General features: G+C 38.7%; 1 protein-coding gene across 3 annotated transcripts in view; it reads right to left on the bottom strand.

Annotated features, from left to right (window-relative positions):
• Positions 1-435: 435 nt before the first annotated feature.
• Positions 436-20,605, bottom strand: part of OSTF1 (osteoclast stimulating factor 1) — a 58,499-nt gene continuing 38,329 nt past the window's right edge. For all 3 annotated transcript variants that reach the window (XM_065530715.1, XM_005581949.3, XM_074017678.1), the window contains 8 exons: positions 20,133-20,183; positions 17,269-17,332; positions 16,082-16,135; positions 14,518-14,625; positions 13,528-13,577; positions 10,316-10,394; positions 7,008-7,106; positions 436-958 (listed from right to left, as the gene is read on the bottom strand). In XM_065530715.1, coding sequence (XP_065386787.1) covers positions 900-958; positions 7,008-7,106; positions 10,316-10,394; positions 13,528-13,577; positions 14,518-14,625; positions 16,082-16,135; positions 17,269-17,332; positions 20,133-20,135 — 516 coding nt within the window. In that variant the 5' untranslated portion in view covers positions 20,136-20,183 and the 3' untranslated portion in view covers positions 436-899. The remainder of the gene's footprint in view (positions 959-7,007; positions 7,107-10,315; positions 10,395-13,527; positions 13,578-14,517; positions 14,626-16,081; positions 16,136-17,268; positions 17,333-20,132; positions 20,184-20,605) is intronic.

Raw genomic sequence — 20,605 nt, 5'->3', positions numbered from 1 at the left:
GAACTAGATCCATACTGTGAGAAAACAAATGTTATTAAAAAAACTGAACGCAAAAAATTTCATGGTTCCTGACTACTCTATATGGAAAAGTATGGCATCTAACATAAGGAAATAAATTTTTTTAACCTTTCAAATCTTACAGAAACTCTAATGAGTTGTTGAGTTTCTCCACTCTAAATACAACCTTGGAGATAAAAACTGGAAGTCTCATAATTATTAAATTTACCTATTTTATTAGACATGCACCTTCTCAATGATTATTGTCTTGACTTTGATCAAAGCTGACACAAGAAATTGAACTAACATGTGGCTCTCATTATTCTTCTGTGCTAAAAAATATTAAATATAATTGAAAAAATAAAATCAGTTCTTACCTAAATATAAAAAGCTTTACTTAGTGACAACGAGTGATACCACAGAAACAGACAAAAGGAATAAAGTTTCTCAAAATGTTTATTTTTGTCAGAATAGCTGACGATTTTCTGTTAAGTATTTTGGTTTATTATTATAATAAGCATTTTTCCCCCTTAAAAAATCCATTCAAAATATTTCAACCATTGAGGTAAAGCACTTTAACTAAAAAAAAAAGAAAAAAAAAATCCTGATTTGTTTTAAAGAAAAAAAAAATCTTAAAATTCCTTTAGCTTGATAAATAGAAATAATCTCTTTTTGTTCTACTCTGGTGAACACAAATGTATTTTATACAGCCAAGAATCCAGTCACTTATTGGCAAGCCAAAGGTGGGAACAAGTCATTTACACTTGCTACTCAAACACAGTGCAACACTGCCGTGTTCATATATACTTTGCTTTATAGTTACCAACACTTTTCTGGCAAAGACCAAGTTTTGGAATGGCAAAAGCAACAGAAGTTTTAGATCTCAAAGCTCCAGAAAGGAATTAATCTGAGTCTTCATCATCGAGATAGTCCTCGGCATTGCTTAATGTTCGAACTGCATCTAAGAGAAAGAGGAGGGGAAAAAGCAAAATAGGGAAATTATAAACTGCTCAGATTTTATTTTTTCATTTTCAAAGCTCTTAAATAGAATAGAATCTTCCATCTGACCCATGGATTGTACTTTCCCTGAGGATCTTTCTCTGCTTTAGATTTTCAGCCTGACCATTAAGTTTCTGTTGCCACAGAGGCTGACGATGTGCTGGTTCCATAGTCATGCAGAAGAGTTTTGGCCCTAGGTGCCATGCATCCATTTCCAACAGAAAGGCCCAGCCACAGGCACCATGACCAACAGGACACACCACCAGCAGCACTCCAGTCTGACAACTGCGCTTCCAACCTCCTCTCCCAGTGACAGCCTGAGGTCTTTCCTAAAGGCAGGGTCACGGGTTAGGAAGTTAACTACTGAAGGGAAAAAAGGAAAAGAAAGAATGAAAACAACGAAGCTTCAATTTCAATGTAGACAACACCGACAATAAAGCAAAAGGCTGAAATAGGGGGGAAAAGTTTTAAAATAGAAAGAGCTGGACCCCATCAAATGTTCAAGCAACCTTGAACAGGACTTGAAAGGAAGACATCTGATCTTTCACTGTCACCTCTTCAACTGTCTAGTCAAATTCCTATAGCAACAGATTACCCCAAGTATAATTTTAGTGGGAAAAACAGAATGCAAACACAGGCACACTGTTGAAGTTCAATAAATACATGTCTCAGCACCCAGATCATCATGGTCTGTAAGTATCACATCTCTGAAGCTCATCATACATTTGACCAGTTCCGAGTATGGGGCAGGAAGTGTAAGAGATGGACCTAGAACCCTAGTCGTGCCATAAAGTAAGGATCCTATAAAAGACAGCATCATGTGAAAGGGTCTGAGATTCAACTTAAAGAGGCCTCCACTAGCCAAAGATGGGCTATGGATAAAGCTACTAATTGGAATGGATTAAAGCACATAAATGCACCCCAAAAAGAACTCATTTTTCACCCTTTGGAGGATGACAGAGACCAGCTTGTTTTTTAAAAACTCTTAAATAAAGGGCAAAAATCCAGCATTTATCCCACCCTTGCTACATTAACTATTCCACTGTGTAACAAAACAACTGATGAGGGAAAACTTTTCTTTATGTTCCAGCTAATAACTCAGAAAGAAGTGATTTAATTAGAATATTATCATTTTGTGCTGTTTAGTAACAGATCTAGGCAATGATCATCAATGGATGTCACATCACAGGAAAAGTGACAACCAGGTATCATGTGCCCCTGATAAAAAAAAAAACACAATATTCTGTATGACCTATTATTCCTTCTATTCCCAAGAAAGAAACACGATTAGGTAGGTAGGCAGGTAGATACACAGATGGATAGATAGATTGACTGACTGAACCTAAATTGGATCAAACCTTTAGCTACATAGATAGATTAGATACATAGCTAGGTAGGTAGGTAAGCAGATGGATAGAACCTAAATTGCTTCAAACCTCTAGACAGACAGACAGACAGACAGACAGATAGATAGATAGATAGATAGATGAAAGAATGAATCTAAACTGGATCAAACCTCTAAATCTAACACCAATTGACAAAAACTTAAAGGACAGAGGAACATGGCAAATGACACCATGGGAATGCAGTCAGCAATGTCCAGAATGGGAAATTCAAGTGAGTTGACCCAGTTTCTTTAATAAATAAATGGTAAGGTTAAAAAGGGGGAAGAGGGGAGGGAAAGGAACTGTCGCTTAAAAAATAAAGAGATATATCTACCAACCACAAACTGACCTTATGTGAATCCTGACGTAAATAAACCGTAAGTAAATAAATAAGTAAAAACAAACAAAGATGTACGAGAAAATGGAAGTTTGGACAAGGACAAGATATTTGATGATATTAAGGAATTATTTTTTTAGGTATGCTAATGCTCTCTTTTAAAAAAAAAAGTCTTCACGTTTACAGGTTTTGGAAAATGATTGTTAAGAAAAAGAAAAAGGAGAAGGGATGATCAGTACAAGGGAGGTGGGAGCTGATTTATCTTGCAAGAGAGAGAAGGAAAGAACAGAGGTCTCTTTTCTGGATCTCATTCTGTCACCCAGGCTGCAGTGCAGTGGTGCAATCACGGCTCACTGCAGCCTCAACTTCCTGGACTCAAGCAATCCTCCCACCTCAGCCTCCCAAGTAGCTGAGGCTACAGGCGTGCACCACCACACTCAGCTAATTTTTAATTTTTTTTTGTAGAGATGTCATCTCACTATGTTGTCCAGGCTAGTCTTGAACTCCTGGATGCAAGCAACCCTCCCTGCCTCCCAAAGTGCTGGGATTACAGGTGTGAGAAACCGCGCCTGGCCATGTTTCAGTGACTTCACACCAGCTTCCAAGCTACTGGAAGTCTCCAGGTTGATTCTATTTTTCTCCACTCTCCTCAAGAGGAGTTCACAAGAACTGGGAGGAATATATTTTGTTCTCCCCCAAAACACACCCAGGAACTTCAGGACTTCATGTCAACTTGGTAAAACGTAGCTTTCTAAGCTAAAGCCTGAGAGACAAATAGGAAAACTCTTTCCCCTTCTACTCTGCTATCCTAAGGTCTGCCCATATTCTGTGTCCTCAGATGGTTACTTCTGTTCTTTATTTTATTCTCACTTCTCCTATTAAAAAGGGAGGATGATTTGCCACGGTGCAGACTCTGACTGAGTGGTCATCAAAAGACAGGAACAAGTCAGGCAAATAAATTATTTCTCCTTCTTTCCTTTCATGAACTGTTCTGAGGCAGTTTTCTCAGGAAACCTCTCACATGGTCAGGTGTTGTTTAATAAGCTGTATCTCTTCATAGCCCACCTCGGCGTAGCATGCATGGGAATGCATCTTCCTGCAGCACTGCCATCCTTCCCTAGCTCATGTTCATTTTAACTCAATCCTATCACCTTGGGTTTACACATCTCAAATCAAGAACCAGCACTTAAGACCAACCAACAAACATACAGACAATAAATAAATGATGGAGAAACAAACACAGGCACACAGATGAATCTCACAGACATAATGTAAATGAAAAGAGGTCAGTCACAAAAAGTACATACCGTCTGATTCCATTTACATAAAATTCACAAACGGGCAGAACTAATCTATGGTGAGAGAAGCAGAAGACACTGAGGAAGGAGTGTGGGAGGCATGAGGGTGGCATGTGGGAACTGTTCTCTAGCTTCATCTGGGTTGTGGAAACAGGTGTAAAATTCATCAAGCTGTATGCTTAAGATTTATATACTTAGGCCGGGCGCGGTGGCTCAAGCCTGTAATCCCAGCACTTTGGGAGGCCGAGACGGGCGGATCACGAGGTCAGGAGTTCGAGACCATCCTGGCTAACACGGTGAAACCCCGTCTCTACTAAAAAATACAAAAAACTAGCCTGGCGAGGTGGCGGGCGCCTGTAGTCCCGGCTACTCGGGAGGCTGAGGCAGGAGAATGGCGTAAAAACCCGGGAGGCAGAGCTTGCAGTGAGCTGAGATCCGGCCACTGCACTCCAGCCTGGGCGACACAGTGAGACTCCGTCTCAAAAAAAAAAAAAAAAGATTTATATACTTACTTAATGTAAATTATACTCAGAATTTTAAAAGTTGGAAAAAATTTTAAAGGGCTCAACTCTTGAGTATAACCCCCAGCCCTATATCCTAGTTATCTTCCATAGTAACTACAACATGTGAATTTTTGTACCTATTAAAAAATCCACACTGTGCTTCTAAAAGTAGACAGCAACTCACACCTGTAATCCCAGCACTTTGGGAGGCCAAAGCAGGCAGATTGCTTGAGGTCAGGAGATCGAGACCAACCTGGATAAAAAGGTGAAACCCCATCTCTACTAAAAATACAAAAATTAGCCGGGCGTGGTGGCGCATGCCTGTAATCCCAGCTACTCAGGAGGCTGAGGCAGGAGAATCACTTGAGCCCGGGAGGCGGAGGTTGCAGTGAACTGAGATCGGTCACTTCACTCCAGCATGGGTGACAGAGTGAGACTGTCTCAAAAAAAAAAAAAAAAAAAAAAGGACAACAATATCAGAATATACCTCTTCCAACTTAAGAGCTCATGCTGACAATTAACTCTATGGCCAAATAGTCCAAACCTATTCCAATGAGGATCAATATACAAATTAAAGCTTTTTTTTTTTTTTTTTTTTTAACTGTATAACTGGGGAAATGAAGCAAGAAAAAACATTTTAAAAGTAACATGAAAATTGAAATATCAAAATTCATTTCTTGGCTCTGTCTGCCAGGCCCTAAGGTTACGTCATTAATGAACCCATTACCTAATCAGTTCAAATTTAGGAAGGCAGACTAAACACACTTGGGGTACACAGAGAAAAGAGGACCTGCCTCCCAGCCCTGTTCTACAAAGGCTGCAGAAAGGCCCATCACCTGCTTCCCTCAACTCAAACCACTCCTGAGTAAGGCTTCTGGGTAAGCTCTCTGGGATCTAAGAAAGTTTGGTATATGCCTTGTCTATCAAAATGGAGCTCATAGCATGCATGAGACTCTGGTACCTTCAGGTCATAAGAAGCCTCACTCTTTGGTCAGGACAGGCTAAGGGTAGCCACACAACAGGAAGTCAGTGGCAGAGAAAGGAAGTTAGGCCAGAGTCCTACTTCCTGACCCAATCAAGGCAGCAAGGAGTAAGAGGTTGACCTCAAGCAGAAGTATGTCTCTCACACAGCTGCAAATATGGCTTCTCAATCATAATGTAGCTGGGGGGCACCAGCTCAGCTGATACTTTCTCATTCCCTTAGTAGAACCCATCTCCATCTATCCACGAGGAATTACTTTAAAGAAAGGCTTGCACTGCCAGTGAGCTCTCATGGCTTAATTAAGGAATACCAACTGATTAACAGTTTACACTACATTCAAACTGAAGTTAAAAAAAAGAAAAGAAATCTGGAACAAAGACATATCTAGAATAAAGAACAAAAGGAGGCCGGGCACCTTTTGGTGGCTCTCGCCTGTAATCCCAGTGCTTTGGGAGGCTGAGGCGGGAGGATGGCTTGAGTCCACGAGTTTGAGACCAACCTGGACAACATGGCAAGACCCCTATCTTTACGTTAAAAAAAAAAAAGCTGGGCATGATGACACATGCCTGTAGTCCCATCTTCTCAGGAACCTGAGATGGGAGGATCACTTGATCCCAGGAGTTTGAGGCTGCAGTGAGCTACGACTGCACCCCTGCACTCCAGGCTGGGCAACAGAGCAAGACTCCATCTAAAAAAATAATAATAATGTACACCTAAACTCTATTTTAAAAAACCACCCATAGTACTATGAATAAAGTCCAAACTATTTAGCAAAGTCTAGAATAATTTTGATTACATTTTATTGATATCCTCATTTAAAATAGAAACAAAATATAATCATGGAGCTATCAAATATGATTTTTAAAAATATTTAGTGATAATCACTCATAAATACATATTGAAATGAGGGAATGAAGACAATCGTTCTCTGAAAAGGACTGTAATGGAAAGCAAGGTGATTAGAACTTGATTGCAAGGAATAAAAGAAACACAAAATAAAGGTAAAAGATTATGTTTCTCGTCTAATTTCTGTTTAACTGAGGGTATCCTATTTTGGGGGTTCTGATTAAGATCAAGGATATAGAAACAAACTTTAGAATCATCTGAAGAGTTTATGTTTGTTTTGTTTTGTTTTGTTTTTAAGATATGGTCTCGCGCTCACCCAGGCTGGAATGCAGTGGTATGATCACAGCTCACTGCAACCTCAACCTCCCAGGGCTCAAGTGATCCCCCAGCTCAGCCTCCTGAGTAGCTGGGACTACAGACCCACACCACGATGTCTGGCTAATTTTTTATACTTTTTGTTGAGATGGGGTCTCACTTTGTCGCTCAGGCTGGTCTCCAACTCCTGGGCTCAAGGGAACCTCCCGCCTTGGCCTCCCAAAGTGCTGGGATTACAGGCATAAGCCACTGCATTCGGCAGAGTTTATTTCTTTTGCGCAATTCTAAGTTAATAAATCTTAGTTATGGGGCACCAGAGAAGAAAGAAGGGTTTAAAACAAATACCTGTTCCCTGTTTCTTTTTCAGGAGAGATGCACAGGCAGCATTGGTAGCCATGTCGAAGGCCAGCTTCTTCTCATTGTTTCTTAAGTCTGTTCTAGCACCTTCCCAACACAAGAAAAATCAATTAGGTGTCTTTGAAGACTATACAGTAGTAGCCAATCCTCTCTCCCCATAGCTAACCACTTTTGGCAAAACAAACTAGTGAACAACTCTGGCCCAGAAGTAAACGTTCTCAAAACAACAAACTTTCTCATGCAGTATATTTGGCATCTTTAATCAGGAAGCTTGTTGCTGCACCTGTGATAACAATTAATTCCGAGCCTTTCCCTTCGAGTCCCTTTAGAATTGCATGTGAACTTTGCAGTGAGGAGTTTATGGTCCCTGTGGAGCTTAACTTCAATGAGCCCTTTGCTTCCTCTTTTGCTCAAGAGGGTCTTTAGAAAAGACCAAGTGGGTAGTGCTTGAGGGGATTAATATTTTATATCTGTAAGCAGGTTCTCATGCAAATTAGCAGAATAGGAACACATAAAACCAAGAGGCAATTCATTATTCCCATAAGCCATCTTCTACCCGCTTTTCCTTTGCCTTTATTGTGTTCAAAATTACATCAGAATTCATAAATACATTTGCATTGTTAAGGATTCAAAAATACAAATGTATGCTGAACAAAAGCACAAGTCCCATTTCATCCCTTCATCTTCTACCTACTCCTAAGGTAACTATTCTTAACAAGTGGGCGTGAGTTCTTATCTCCCTTATTTGCATCAATGCATTCATACACATATCGATATAGACACAAAATCATACTACACGTATTGGTCTGTAATTTCATGTTTTTAAAACTTAATGTCTAATGGTACTGTTTTCTTAGCAATACATATATTTGTAACTCAACCATTTAAGTATTCCATTTTGTGGATGCTCCAAAATTTAATTACTCCTGTACTGATGGGTACTTAGGCTACTCCTAATTTTCATTATCTCAAACACTCCAGTGAACATCCTTGAACAACATCTTTGTTCACGTGTATTTCTGAAGAATGATTTACTAAAAGTGGTATTGGAAAGTAAGGCTAAGTCCATTTTAAATTCTGCCAGCTACTGCCAGATTGCTTTTCATACTAGTCTCTAATGATCCTCTGAATTTATGTGGTATCAGTTGTAATATCTCCTTTTTCATCTCTGATTTTAAGATTGCTTTCCAAGAAGGCTTTAGGCCAAGCATGGTGGCTCACGCCTATAATCTCAGCAATTTGGGAGGCCAAAGTGGGTGGATCATTTGAGGTCAGGAGTTCAAGACCAGCCTGGCCAATATGGCCCATCTCTACTAAAGATACAAAAATTAGCCAAGCATGGTGGCGCATGCCTGTAATCCCAGCTACTTGGGAGACTGAGGCATGAGAATCACTTGAACCCGGGAGGCGGAGACTGCAATGAGCCAAGATTGCACCACTGCACTCCAACCTGGGCAATAGAGCTAGACTCAGTCTCAAAAAAACCAAAAACCAAAAACAGAAGGCGTTATCAGTTCATACTTTCTGCCACAGTGTAGGAAAGTGTCATTTTCTTTGCAACCACTTCCCCTTCAATAAACAAAAATAGGCCGACAGAGTAGCTCATCACGCCTGTAATCCCAGCACTTTGGGAGGCTGAGGCAAGCAGATCGCTTGTGTTCAGGAGTTTAAGACCACACTGGGTAACATGGCAAAACTGCCTCTACAAAAATTAGCCATGTGTGGTGGTGCACATTTGTAATTTCAGCTACTCGGGAGGCTGAGGTGGGAGAATCACTCGAACCCCAGGAGGCAGAGGTTGCAGTGAGCCGAGATCATGCCACTGCATTCCAGTCTGGGCCATAGAGTGAGACCAAGTTTCAAAAAAAAAAAAGAAAGAAAGAAGTGTCCCCAAATTTAAAGGCACAGAAATATTGCATCAAGAAAAAAAAAAAAGTATGTTTAATTAGTAATATAATGATCTTGTGTCAAAATCTTTCTCCTAAGCAGATCGTTCTATTCACAGTAGGGTTATATAAGAAATCTCATTCTCTCAGTGTGCTACAGGTCAAAAACTCCCGAGGGTTAACAGTTCTGTGACTAATCATATATTATGTTACACTTTAGAGCTCATAGACATGATTTCTATCAGAACAGGAAATATTCAGAGAGTGATGATAGAGAAGAAACACAACCATTTCCTGGGTCCCTTTAGATGAGCACTAATAGGAATATAATGTGATCCACATATATAATTTTTAATTTTCTAATAGCCACATTTGCAAAATGTGAAATTAATTTTAATTATATATTTTATTTAACCCAGCATGTCCGAAATGTTATCATTTCAACACATAACCAACACGAAAATTACTGTGATGTTTTACTTTTTGTTTCACTAAGTCTTTGAAATCTGGTATGCATTTTACACTTACAGCACATCTCAATTCAGATAGCCTCATTTAAAGGGCTCAGTTGTGCACGTGGCTAGTGGCTGCCATATTAGACATCAAAGTCCTCAGCAAACCCTTTACAGGGCCCTAGAGTGATTCTCATAGTGTCTGGCCTTTTAGACCTGGAGCTTACCTCACCAGCATACTTAAAATCTAAACCATTCCTATCATATATCCCACAATATTGCTCTGAGGATCCCTAATAAGGGTAATTCCATGACAAGTGTCTTGGGGACTCAAGCATCCTACATGATAGGCTTCTGGACTAGGGTACGGTATGGGTGGTCTGCCTGGCCTTCTCTAAGAGTAAACTAATATTTACAGGACAAATGGATAAAGGGATAGTCTGTTTATAACTTCACTGTTTCCCCTGACTTATAAAAACAGGGGATCAAGATATCCTCTCTCGTTCACTTTACATCTAGCACCTGCTCACCTCAAAGCAGGACATTGCAGCCACATCATTCTTGCTTATCCATCAAGACTTCCCTGTGAGAACAGGGGCCTCAGCAACTTTACTTATACAGCTTTCTCAGACAGGATCTCCCCAACACATGTGTACACACACATTCTTTGTTTCTAAGGCTCTATAATCCTGCAGAAACGTACAATACAGTTCTTACTAAAAGTAATATATGTAATGTTAAAGCTTGCCATGGTTTTAGTTTATATTAAAAACTAACACAAACCAACACCCAATAATTTCATTTTATCATAACTACTCCACGATATACAGGCAGAGCAAAGGTTAAACCCTATTCTGAAATAAGACTATTATTCTTCCTACCATTTCAAATGGCATAATTTGATATAGACTATTTTTCAGGGCAAGCAAAGACCAGATAAACTCAGCACAAACTTTACCTTTTGCCAGAAGCAACTGGACAATATCTGCATAACCCTTCCAGGCAGCAGCATGCAAAGCTGTGTCTCCCAACTTGTTCTGTAGTGATAAAAAGAGAAAGTACCATTTTTAAGATAGAGGGAATCTTAAATTATTATTTAGGTTTAATTTAACCCAATTAAACCTAAAATGGGAATGAAGTTATAGAATTCCAAAGAGAAAAGGAAAGGAGACTCAAGAGATGGGAGAGGAGTCATTTTTGGGAGATGGAATTGGACGGAGGAGTACAAGCTCACTTGGTGGAGCACGAGCTGAAAAGCAGATGCCTGCAGAGGGAGACCCAGGAGGAAGCAAGCAGATTTGAACATGCAGAAACCTGGCAAAAATGAGGAACTGGAGATTCCTGGAGGTGTTAGGGCAGATATGAGGCATTGGTGGGAAAACAGAGATACTGGTTAAAAGTACTTATGAAAAGTAGAATCTCAGAACCTCTTCCCCTTCTCTTGCTGCCAGATGACCCAATAATGATGACAGATTTACCTGTTAATAAAGTAACCTGATAGTTTCCAAGTTCATGAACACTAGGTACAAGAGAAGGTAGCAAAAGGCCAAACACTAAAAGCTGAGGGTTAGGTAAAAAACCTACAGACTGAACAGTAAGACCCCTCTCTCAGGTACCTTCACATACCCCACTGCCCAGTGTGCACACACCCCAGGCAGGAGACTGGAGGGTTCCTCTGGTGAAGCAGTGCAGTCCCATGTGCAGGGGAGAGAAGGAGTGTACTTTCATTAGCATTTGGGTGTCACCTAGCGAAATAGCGAGGACCTCACCAGATCGCCCTGTGGAGGAGCCCACCAGCCAGCAGACCTCACCAAGCACACACAGCTTCCAATCACACTTAAAAATGAATGGATAAGGGCCAGGTATGGTGGCTCATGCCTGCAATCCCAGCACTTTGGGAGACCAAGGAGGGCGGATGACCTGAAGTCAGGAATTCGAGACCAGCCTGGCCAACATGGTGAAAGCCCGTCTCCACTAAAAACACAAAAATTAGCCAGGCCCGGTGGCAAAGGCCTGTAGTCTCAGGTACTTGGGAGACTGGGGCAGGAGAATAGCTTGAACCCGGGAGGCAGAGGTTGCAGTGAGCTGAGATTGCGCCACTATACTCCAGCCTGGATGACAGAGCGAGACACGATCTCAAATTTAAAAAATAATAATGAATGGATAGATAATGACATCAAGTGTTCATGGAAAGCCTACAATATTTTAGGAAAGACCAAAACAAACAAAATAAATGGATCTCAAAGGGAAAAAACACAGTACAGTGAATAGCCAAAAAATACAGTTTGAAAAGTTATACATATTATATCAGCAAGATACAAGATCATATTGTATCATGAAACAAGAAAAAGAAAGATACTACATAAAAGTAACAATCAGAGTAAAATAAGAGCTTATAACAGACAGAATTCTAAGAACGGCCCCCAAGGTTCCTGGCCCCCGGTATAGGCCCCCTCCTCTTGACTGCGAGTGAAAGCAGTGAATGTAATAGGCTATCACTCCTGTAATTAGGTTTCTAGTCAGCGGATGTTGAGTTCATCAAAAGGGACATTATCCCAGGTGGGCCTGACCTAACCAGGTGGGCCCTTAAAAACTAAAACCGATGAAGCAGCAGACAGACAATCTCCTTCTGGCCTTGAGGAAGAAAGCAAACAGCCATACTGTGAGCTGTCTACAGAGAGGGGCGGCCTCTAAAAGCTGAGGGCCTCAGTAGCACTACAGACACAAGAAAATCAATTCTTCCAGCAACCTAAATATACTTGGAAGCAGACCCCAAGCTCCAGATGAGAATCCAGCTCCAGCCAATACCTTGATTTCCACCTGGGAGACCCTGAGCAGAGAACGCAGCTATGCCATGCCCAGAATTCTGACGTACAGAAAGTAGAAGCTGCTAAGCCTGTGGTTGTTTGCTAGGCAGCAATAGAAAACTAATACAGAACTCTGCGGAATGAAAAAGATAACCAAAATAAAACAAAGGTGAGAATATCTCTGGGAAAAATTAAGAAAACTGAAGGTTCAATCCAAGAAGTCCAACATCCTACTAATCAGGCATTCCAGAACAAAAAGAACAAAGAAGGGTCAGATAAAAACCCTAAAAGAAATAATACAAGATAATTTTCCAGGCCGAAAGAACTCATCATAATCATTGGGAAGAGATGAACGCTAAGGCACATCATCATAAAATGTTAAAACACCAACAAAAAAGTAAATACTGTTAGCAAGAGAAAAAGCAGATCACACATAAAAGAAGGGGAATCAAAATGGCACCAAACCTCTCAACAGCAGCCCTGGAAACAAGAATGCCACAGGGCCATGCCTTCAAAATTCTGAGGGAAACTGTTTTTGACCTAGACTTCTGATCAGTCAAATAATCAATCCCAAGCTTCTCTTTCTCAGGAATCTACTTGAAGATGTTCTCTGACAAAAGAAACACAAGGGATCCAGAAAAATGAAGATGCAACATGGCAGAGAATGGAAGGGGTTCCCTGGAGGTCAGCAAAGGGCCACAGGGACCAAGTTGCTCAGCCTGGAGAATGATGGAGAACTTCAGGAAGTATGAGTCCAGGGAGAAAAAAGAAAGCTGTTGATGATCTTACACATTTTGGAAAAGTATTATATGTCAAGACTGTATAAAACAGTAGAGAAGTCACAGTGAGATAACAAAAAATGAGTTTTAAAAAGTCGATAAGTACAGAAACAAAAAAAAAGGTTATATAAGCAGTGAACACTATTTAGACACCCATAATAAAGTAAACGTCATATAGTAATATAACCAAAAACTGTGATGAAGTGCATTGAGGAGCAGAGGACAGGCTGGGTGCTGGGGTGCTGAAAGATGAGAGCTGGGGCAGTGACAAGCTTAACCCTTCACATACCCAACAGGAGGCCAAAGTACACATGAAGATAACGCACAGAGAGATAGCTCCGTCAGCCTATTCCTTGGTAAGACAAAGGTAAGTACACAAAGAAAGAGCTAAAAGCTGAAAGTGACATCTGAGGAGGAGTGGGTTTGGCACTTGGGGCTGTGGACAATTTGAATTTTAGTGCAATTATAATTTTTAAATTATGTGCTTGTAGTATTTTGACAATACTTCACATGCCCATAAGTTGCTCTGTACTAAAGAGAACAAGCAGGTATGTGTTAAATAATTTTCAGATAAGCAGTCTTACCTGCTGGTTCAGTTCAATATTTGGTTGAGTAAATAGCATTTCTACTATATCTGAAATTCAAAGAGAAAAGATACTTTTTTAAGAATTAAAATTAGAAGCCTGACAAATCTAGGTACAATAATTTTATAAAAGCGAGATTCTTTAGAAGAACCTTCAAGAAAATGTTAACACATTTTCTAAAATTTATAAAATAGAAAAACTTAAGAATCTAAAAAGTGGAATTATTTAGGAAAATACACTTTTTCTAATAGTTTTGGCTTTTGCATTTTCATATGACACAGGAATATTTTTACATTCATTATAATACTTTTCATTCATATAACTAACATGTTTATTAGCTGAAATAAGATAAGCTTCTTTTTAGGAGACAGTTACAAATTTTCCTTTGGCACTGCTATTTAATTTGTTGAGATCTTCATTTCTTCTTGTTGTTGAGTTTATTTCCTTTGTTATAGAGAGACGTAGAAAAGCAGTGGGTAATACATTTTTGGCCAGGAAAAAATACATCTAAAAATTCACTTTGTCATTATTATTGATTATAACAGAAAAAGTATCAATGGAATCGCTAACTTAGGCAAATGTTGGCTTTCTCTTGAATCTAATAGTTTGCATGAAACTTAAAATGCAAATCATAAAAGCAGACCTTGTGAAAAGCTAAGCTAGGGAGTCAATTCTGATCTTTTCTTCTGTAAGATTAGACAGCGGTTTTGTTTTGATATTACTGCTGTTTTCCAGTAACCTTTCTAAGCCTGAGAGAGGAAAGGAAGTGTCCAGTCTTTCAAGCGAGAGGGGCCCATGCGGAGAGACTGGCTGACCACACTCTACCCACTGTTCTACAGAGCTTCCAGGAACAAGGCTTTTGGCCGCTGTTCTAAAGGATTCAAAAACAATAGCCAATGCTTTTTCTTTCTCATTTTTTGTAAATCTGGCTCCCGTAGGTGAAACATATTTTCAGCAGCATAGAAACATATAACAAACAAAATGGAATACCTTTGTGACCCCCGTGGCAAGCCCAGTACAAGGCAGTGCTTCCAGCTTTGTCTAAGCCATTAACACCCACTCTGTTGTCCAAACACTCTCTCAACCAGCTCAAGTTGCCTGAAAGAATTTTACATTTACAAAAACACAAGAAAAAAAGCTTTCACTTTTTATTTTGCTTTTAAATAAATTTCACTGTTTCATTCTGCACAAATTTCCATTTGCAATGGATTAATCAGTAAGTAGTAAATTAAGACCTGCCCATTAATGCATTTATTATGGTACATTTTGACTTCCAGGTTATTAATGTAAAGTATTAACATCAATGTTTCTAATGATAGGTTAATGGGAAGAGTTGCCTAAATGGGTATACTTAAGGTATTTCTATTCTGTTAAAAAATATATATGTGTGTGTGTGTGTTTGTATGTGTATATACATATATTATTTTTTCTTTGTGAAATTCTGGAAATTGAGGAAAAAACAATCAAACCTAAGAACAAGCAGATACTATTCATATTCATATTTACAATGCATCTTCAGTTCCTATAAGAAAGGCTAAATAACCTACTCAAAGCTGCTGCTCTTATATACTAAACTATAACTATTAATTTAAAATCCTCAGGCTAATGTCCCAAGTATCTAATTTACAAAGAATTTTTAAAATGTCAGTTTACTCCTTTTACTTTTTCACAATCCTAACCAATAATTTCCTTGTGTACATTCAGATTTCCAAAAAAATCTAAAAATTGAATGAAATGGAGCTCACTGAGGCTTTACAAAAACTCCCCATTATCTATAGCAGGGTTTCTTGGCAGCAACCCCATTGGCATTTGGGGTTGGATTTATTGTGGGGGTGCTCCTGTGTGCTGTAGGATGTGTGGCAATAACCCCTGCCTCTCCCCAAAAGATGCCAGTAACATCCCTCCAGTCATGACAGTCAACACGTCTCCAGATATTGCCAAATATCCTCAGGGTTTGTGAAAGAGGAATCACCCCTAGCTGAGGACTACTGATCTACAGAATAAAGCCCAAGACAAGATTGACAGTTGTTTGGTCAAGGATCCTCCCCAGGTTCATCCCTGTTGTTATGCCCTCCCTGGCCAAGTGCTCACCACACCAATGCTCTCCTAAATGCTGTACCCACCAGACCCTTCCATTCTTCTGCCCTCCAGTTACCCACCCTGGCCTCTACAGCCTGTTAAACACATTTCAATTACTGTACTTATCATACCATATTTTAATGATCTGTTACATCTCTCTCTCCCCTGCCAGATGTTGAGCTTTGGAAGTCACAGACCATGTCTTTCGACTTGCGTCTCCCCACAACAGTGTTTCTTGATTGACATTTTAAAATTAAAATCACACTGCTCTAGGGTAATAGATGTTGGGACAGACTGTCTCTGGGGAAGGCAGGGATTTAACTGAGAAGGTACAAAGGGAACTTTATAGGATGGTAGAAATGTTCCAGATCTTGATCTGAGTGTTGGTTACATGGGTGTATGCACTTGTCAAAACTAATTGAAATCCGTGCATTTTACTGTACTGTATACCTCAGTCAAAAAGAATCACACCTACCTCTTTTTGCTGCTTCATGCAATGGATTGTCAATAGATTCTGCCTGCTCAGCCACTAGATTGAAAATAAAAAGTGTTAGCCCAATGTTGAATTACCACACAAATGATTTACTGAAGCCACTCATTCACCACAGTCCCCCAGCTTCAGGAGTACCAGGGCCTTCAACACAGTTTCCTTTACTTAATGTGGATAAAAAGTAACAGAAAATCAAATGGATAGTTCTTGCATTAAATGAAGCTGAATTAGGTGTTAAGGGAAAGGAAGCCAGGCAATAACGCAATAACCTAGTAATTAACTGGAAGTATAAACAAAAACAAACAAACCTGCATACCTGAGTTGAATGCATACTTGATATTACTCAAGTATTCAATAAACAAAGCACAAAAATGCAAAAGAAAGCATTTGATGTTCATTTTTACATTTTGTAGATCACTCTGCTTTAAAGATGCCTAAAAGTAATTTTGAGTCTCTTGTGTGTATTTATGTAGGAGTGGGTGGCGGGGGGATTATTTTGCTTCCTGTATTCAGAAAGAACAATCAGCATAGCTACCTGCCTCTAAAAGAAGGTGTGTTTACTGCTGTCCTAGAATCAGTAGGGAGTGTTATTAGGAAATGGAAGAAAAAGGATTAAAACTCAGGAGCCTTGTTTATCAATTCTGTGCTCTTTTGACTTTATTCTGCTGACAACTAAATAAGTGTTTTGTCCATTTGTCCCACTTGCAGCTAGAAGCAGCTTCATGGCGGGAGCCGTGTCTCTCCTCTCTCAAGGTCCCCAAACTGCCACGATAAGCATTTAATGAACGTCACTGCCCCGAACATGAATTAACAAGGTCGTGTTACTCCATCACAAAAGAAAGGGCTAGTCTAAGAAACGATCTGCAAGATTGAGTTTATCAGCATTAAAAACAATTGTTTTAGGAGCTGAAGAAAGTAAAACCATAAGCGTTCTCGGAAACCTTGGGTTAAGAATGCTATAATGCTTTCTCTTAGGCCACACAGTCAGGCTCAAGCACATCTGGTGGTCATGACCAGTTTATTAACAGGAGGCTCATGGAATGGAAAATGTCCGAGACTGACAGTGACTCCATTGCCTTCTCAGCCACAGCAGCAAGCAGAAAAGCCTCAAGAACCAAAAAAATTCCAAGTGAACGAAGAATAGCTGAATAAAACCACTCAGCAACACTTACCATAGTTGCTTGGAATTAGTCCAGTCCTGCCTTTGGAGGTGCCTTTCCACCAGTTGGTGTCACTCTGGTAAAAGAAGAGTTAAATTAAGCGGTGTGAAATCCAGACTGCATTCATTCACTTTTCAAATTATTTGGCTCCTAGGGAGTACCTGTTCTACAAAATGTCCGTCAACCCTACCCACACTGTCAAGTTTCCTCACAGCCTAGCTGTGGGTGTCCGTCTCCCTTACCACTAAGTCACAAATAAATGTGCATCTGCCTGCAACAAATGGAATACGTTTCATGACAGAGTCCCAACAAACAAACAAATCAGAGATGATACGAAACAGAAGAAAACAAATTACGCTAGTTTAGACTAGCTATATGATTTTGTGTCCACAGTTTCATTTCTCTTAGCTCCGAGATAATATTTTTTATGGGGGAGGAAGTTCTAAAGATCTCTTTATATTATCTTCATTTTGGGGGTAACTTTTTACTATAGAAAAATTTAAACTTATAAAAAAAGAGAACAATGTAACGACCTTATATATACCCATTTCCCAACTGCACAAATTATTTCTTAATGATCAATATTGTTTCATATATGCCCCCACGACCTCACTCCCCTCCTGGATTATTTTAAAATAAATTCTAGACATCATATTATTTCATTTGTAAATATTTCAGTATGTATCTCGGAAGGATACATACTTTTTGAAAGACAATTATAATGCCATTATCACAGCTTAAAAGTTTTTTCCAACAATACTCAAGGTCAATACTCAAATTTCCCAACTGCCCCATAATTTGGGATTCAAATAAGGGCTATACAATATGATTGATTTGTCTTTTAAGTATCTTTTAATCTAAAGGTTGTCTCTCCATTCTTTTTTATCTCTTAGAAATATATTTGTTGAAGAATCCAGTTGGTTTGTCCTGTAGTTTCAACCTCTATGGATTTTGCCTGTTGTATCCCTGTGTTATCATTAAACATGTTCCTCTGTTCCCTGTATTGCCTATAAATTGGTCATTCGTTCTAGAGGTTTAATTAGATTCAGCTTCAATGTTTTTTGGCAAAGCTATTACCTAGGCAGTACTGATTTCTTCCATTGGGAAACGCGTACTATCTAGTCGGCTTCTTTTCATAATGTTGGTAGCCTTTGATGATCATTGTCTAGATCCACTATTTCCTGGGGGCTGCAAGATGGTGACATGCTAATTCTATCATTCCTTCTTCATTGAAATAACCTGAATACCTCTTCAAACAAAAACTTCCTCATCAACTCTCAGGTTGCCCAGATAAGAAATTCATAAAGAAAACACAGAATAAATGGGGATTCTTCCCCTTAACGGTTGTCAGAATAAAAACCTGGTTTCCTAGCATTCTCTCATGCTGACCAATGAGATTTGTTCAGAAGTAACATTAGGAACTCATAAATTTAAATGTATTGAATATGTTTCAATTCTTGAAAGTTGTTGCCCTAATCGATGCTCAAATTGTCCTCTCTTTGGCCAGTGGGATTCTCTTCAAGTTAGTTCCCAAGTCCTTTCATTATGACCCTACTGTCTTTGGGAGCTTCCATGGTTTCTAATAAGAGGATGTTCTGTGTTTATCTTGTACCTCTGCTGCCCCTGAGTTGGTACTAACCATTTCTCAAAGAAGCCTGTTCGTTTCAATGGAAAATAACATATTATTATTGGGTTGGTCATTTTTCCTAGGCCCTTTCAAAGAACACAGCAGGGAATATTTTCGTTTTATTTTAGATAAAATACAATGTGATCCTTCCAATTCAGATGAAGGAATACAGAGCTTTTCTTAAACTGTCATTAATCTTATATCTGTCATTAATCTTGTATCCTTTTTGCCATGCTGAAAATCCGTTAGCAACATCACCGACCTAATGACTCATTTGCTCTAAACCACAATACACATGCAACAATCTCAGACTTAGCAATACCAACATTTCCCTAACAAGGGCATGATTTAAATCAATTTACCCTTTTTTGGCCAGTTCTTTTTGTCCTTCATATATATATTCTTCATATGTATATATATGTTCTTCATATATATATTCTTCATATATATATATGTTCTTCATATATATATTCTTCGTATATATGTTCTTCATATATATATTCCTCATATATATATATATATATCCATATTCTACTATGGATGTTCAGTCAAATTGCTGAGTTTTAAACTTGGAATATTTCCTCTCTGTGTGGTTATGTCAATTACCAGAGTACAATTAAGGTCATGTGATTCATTCTGCTTTTAATTTTTAGGGATTGCTTTTTACTCCAATTTTTAACTATGTCAAGGTTTACATCAGTTCAAAGTCAAATCCACAAAACAAGGTATAATTTCCCAAAAAGTCTATCTTCCATCTATGTCCATTATACCCTATTTCCCTCCCTCCACCTAGAGAAAGGATATTTACTCTTCACAGAATAAAACTAAATTTTACTTCGCAACTCATCTTTCAATTTTTTATTCGAAATTGAGAAAAACAAGGGTCTGCGTGTGTGTGTGTATACATACACTCTCACCCTTTCCTAAAAAGTGAGGATATACTATCTATATTTTCTCACTTTGCTTTTTTTTCACTTAAATCACTTCATAATAGCATATAGAGATATTCCCCATTTCTTTCTATAGCTGCATAATATTCTGTTTGTCAACAGACCAAAGCTTATTCAACTCTTTTCCTATTGATGGAGATAAGGGCTACTTTCAATCTTATGCTACTATCAATTGTGCTAAAATGAACAGACTTGTACATATGTATTTCTGTGTACATATACATTTAAATAACTTACAATGTTATAGCTACATAAAACAGTCTTTATATGTGGTATTACAAGATATTATCTGGACTTACCATGTCAGTAATGTAGATAATATCACCTTCCTCAAAGTATAATTCATCTGGCTAGAAGAAAAAAAAAGTTTGACTCCATGTGATTTTTCATGAATTAGAATATAATCATTATATAGATTCAAAATTCTATCATATTCTAATAAATAATGTGGTTTTATACACTTAAATCAGCACATAAGCCATATAATAAAACACTACTGAAAAATTAATACATGAATAGATTTTTTCCCATGATGAACTTCAAAGAATTACATATATAAAGATTCTCCAACACATCTTGTATTCTTCTACAACCAAAGCAAAACATTTGTATATCAAAATAGAATATTAATAAAACTTCTTCCTTGTAGAAATTCTAAAAGGTGGTATTTTTTTTTCATAAAAAGATAAATGTCTAGAATTAGAATCATGAAAAACAGCCAGAAGCTTGGCTTTCTCTTAAACAAGGCCTCAATCCTGGAACACTTTAAGAC

The sequence above is a fragment of the Macaca fascicularis genome, chromosome 15 (assembly GCF_037993035.2).
Source record: "Macaca fascicularis isolate 582-1 chromosome 15, T2T-MFA8v1.1".
In the NCBI taxonomy this organism is placed as follows: domain Eukaryota; kingdom Metazoa; phylum Chordata; class Mammalia; order Primates; family Cercopithecidae; genus Macaca; species Macaca fascicularis.
This window is presented reverse-complemented; position numbering and strand designations above follow the sequence as displayed.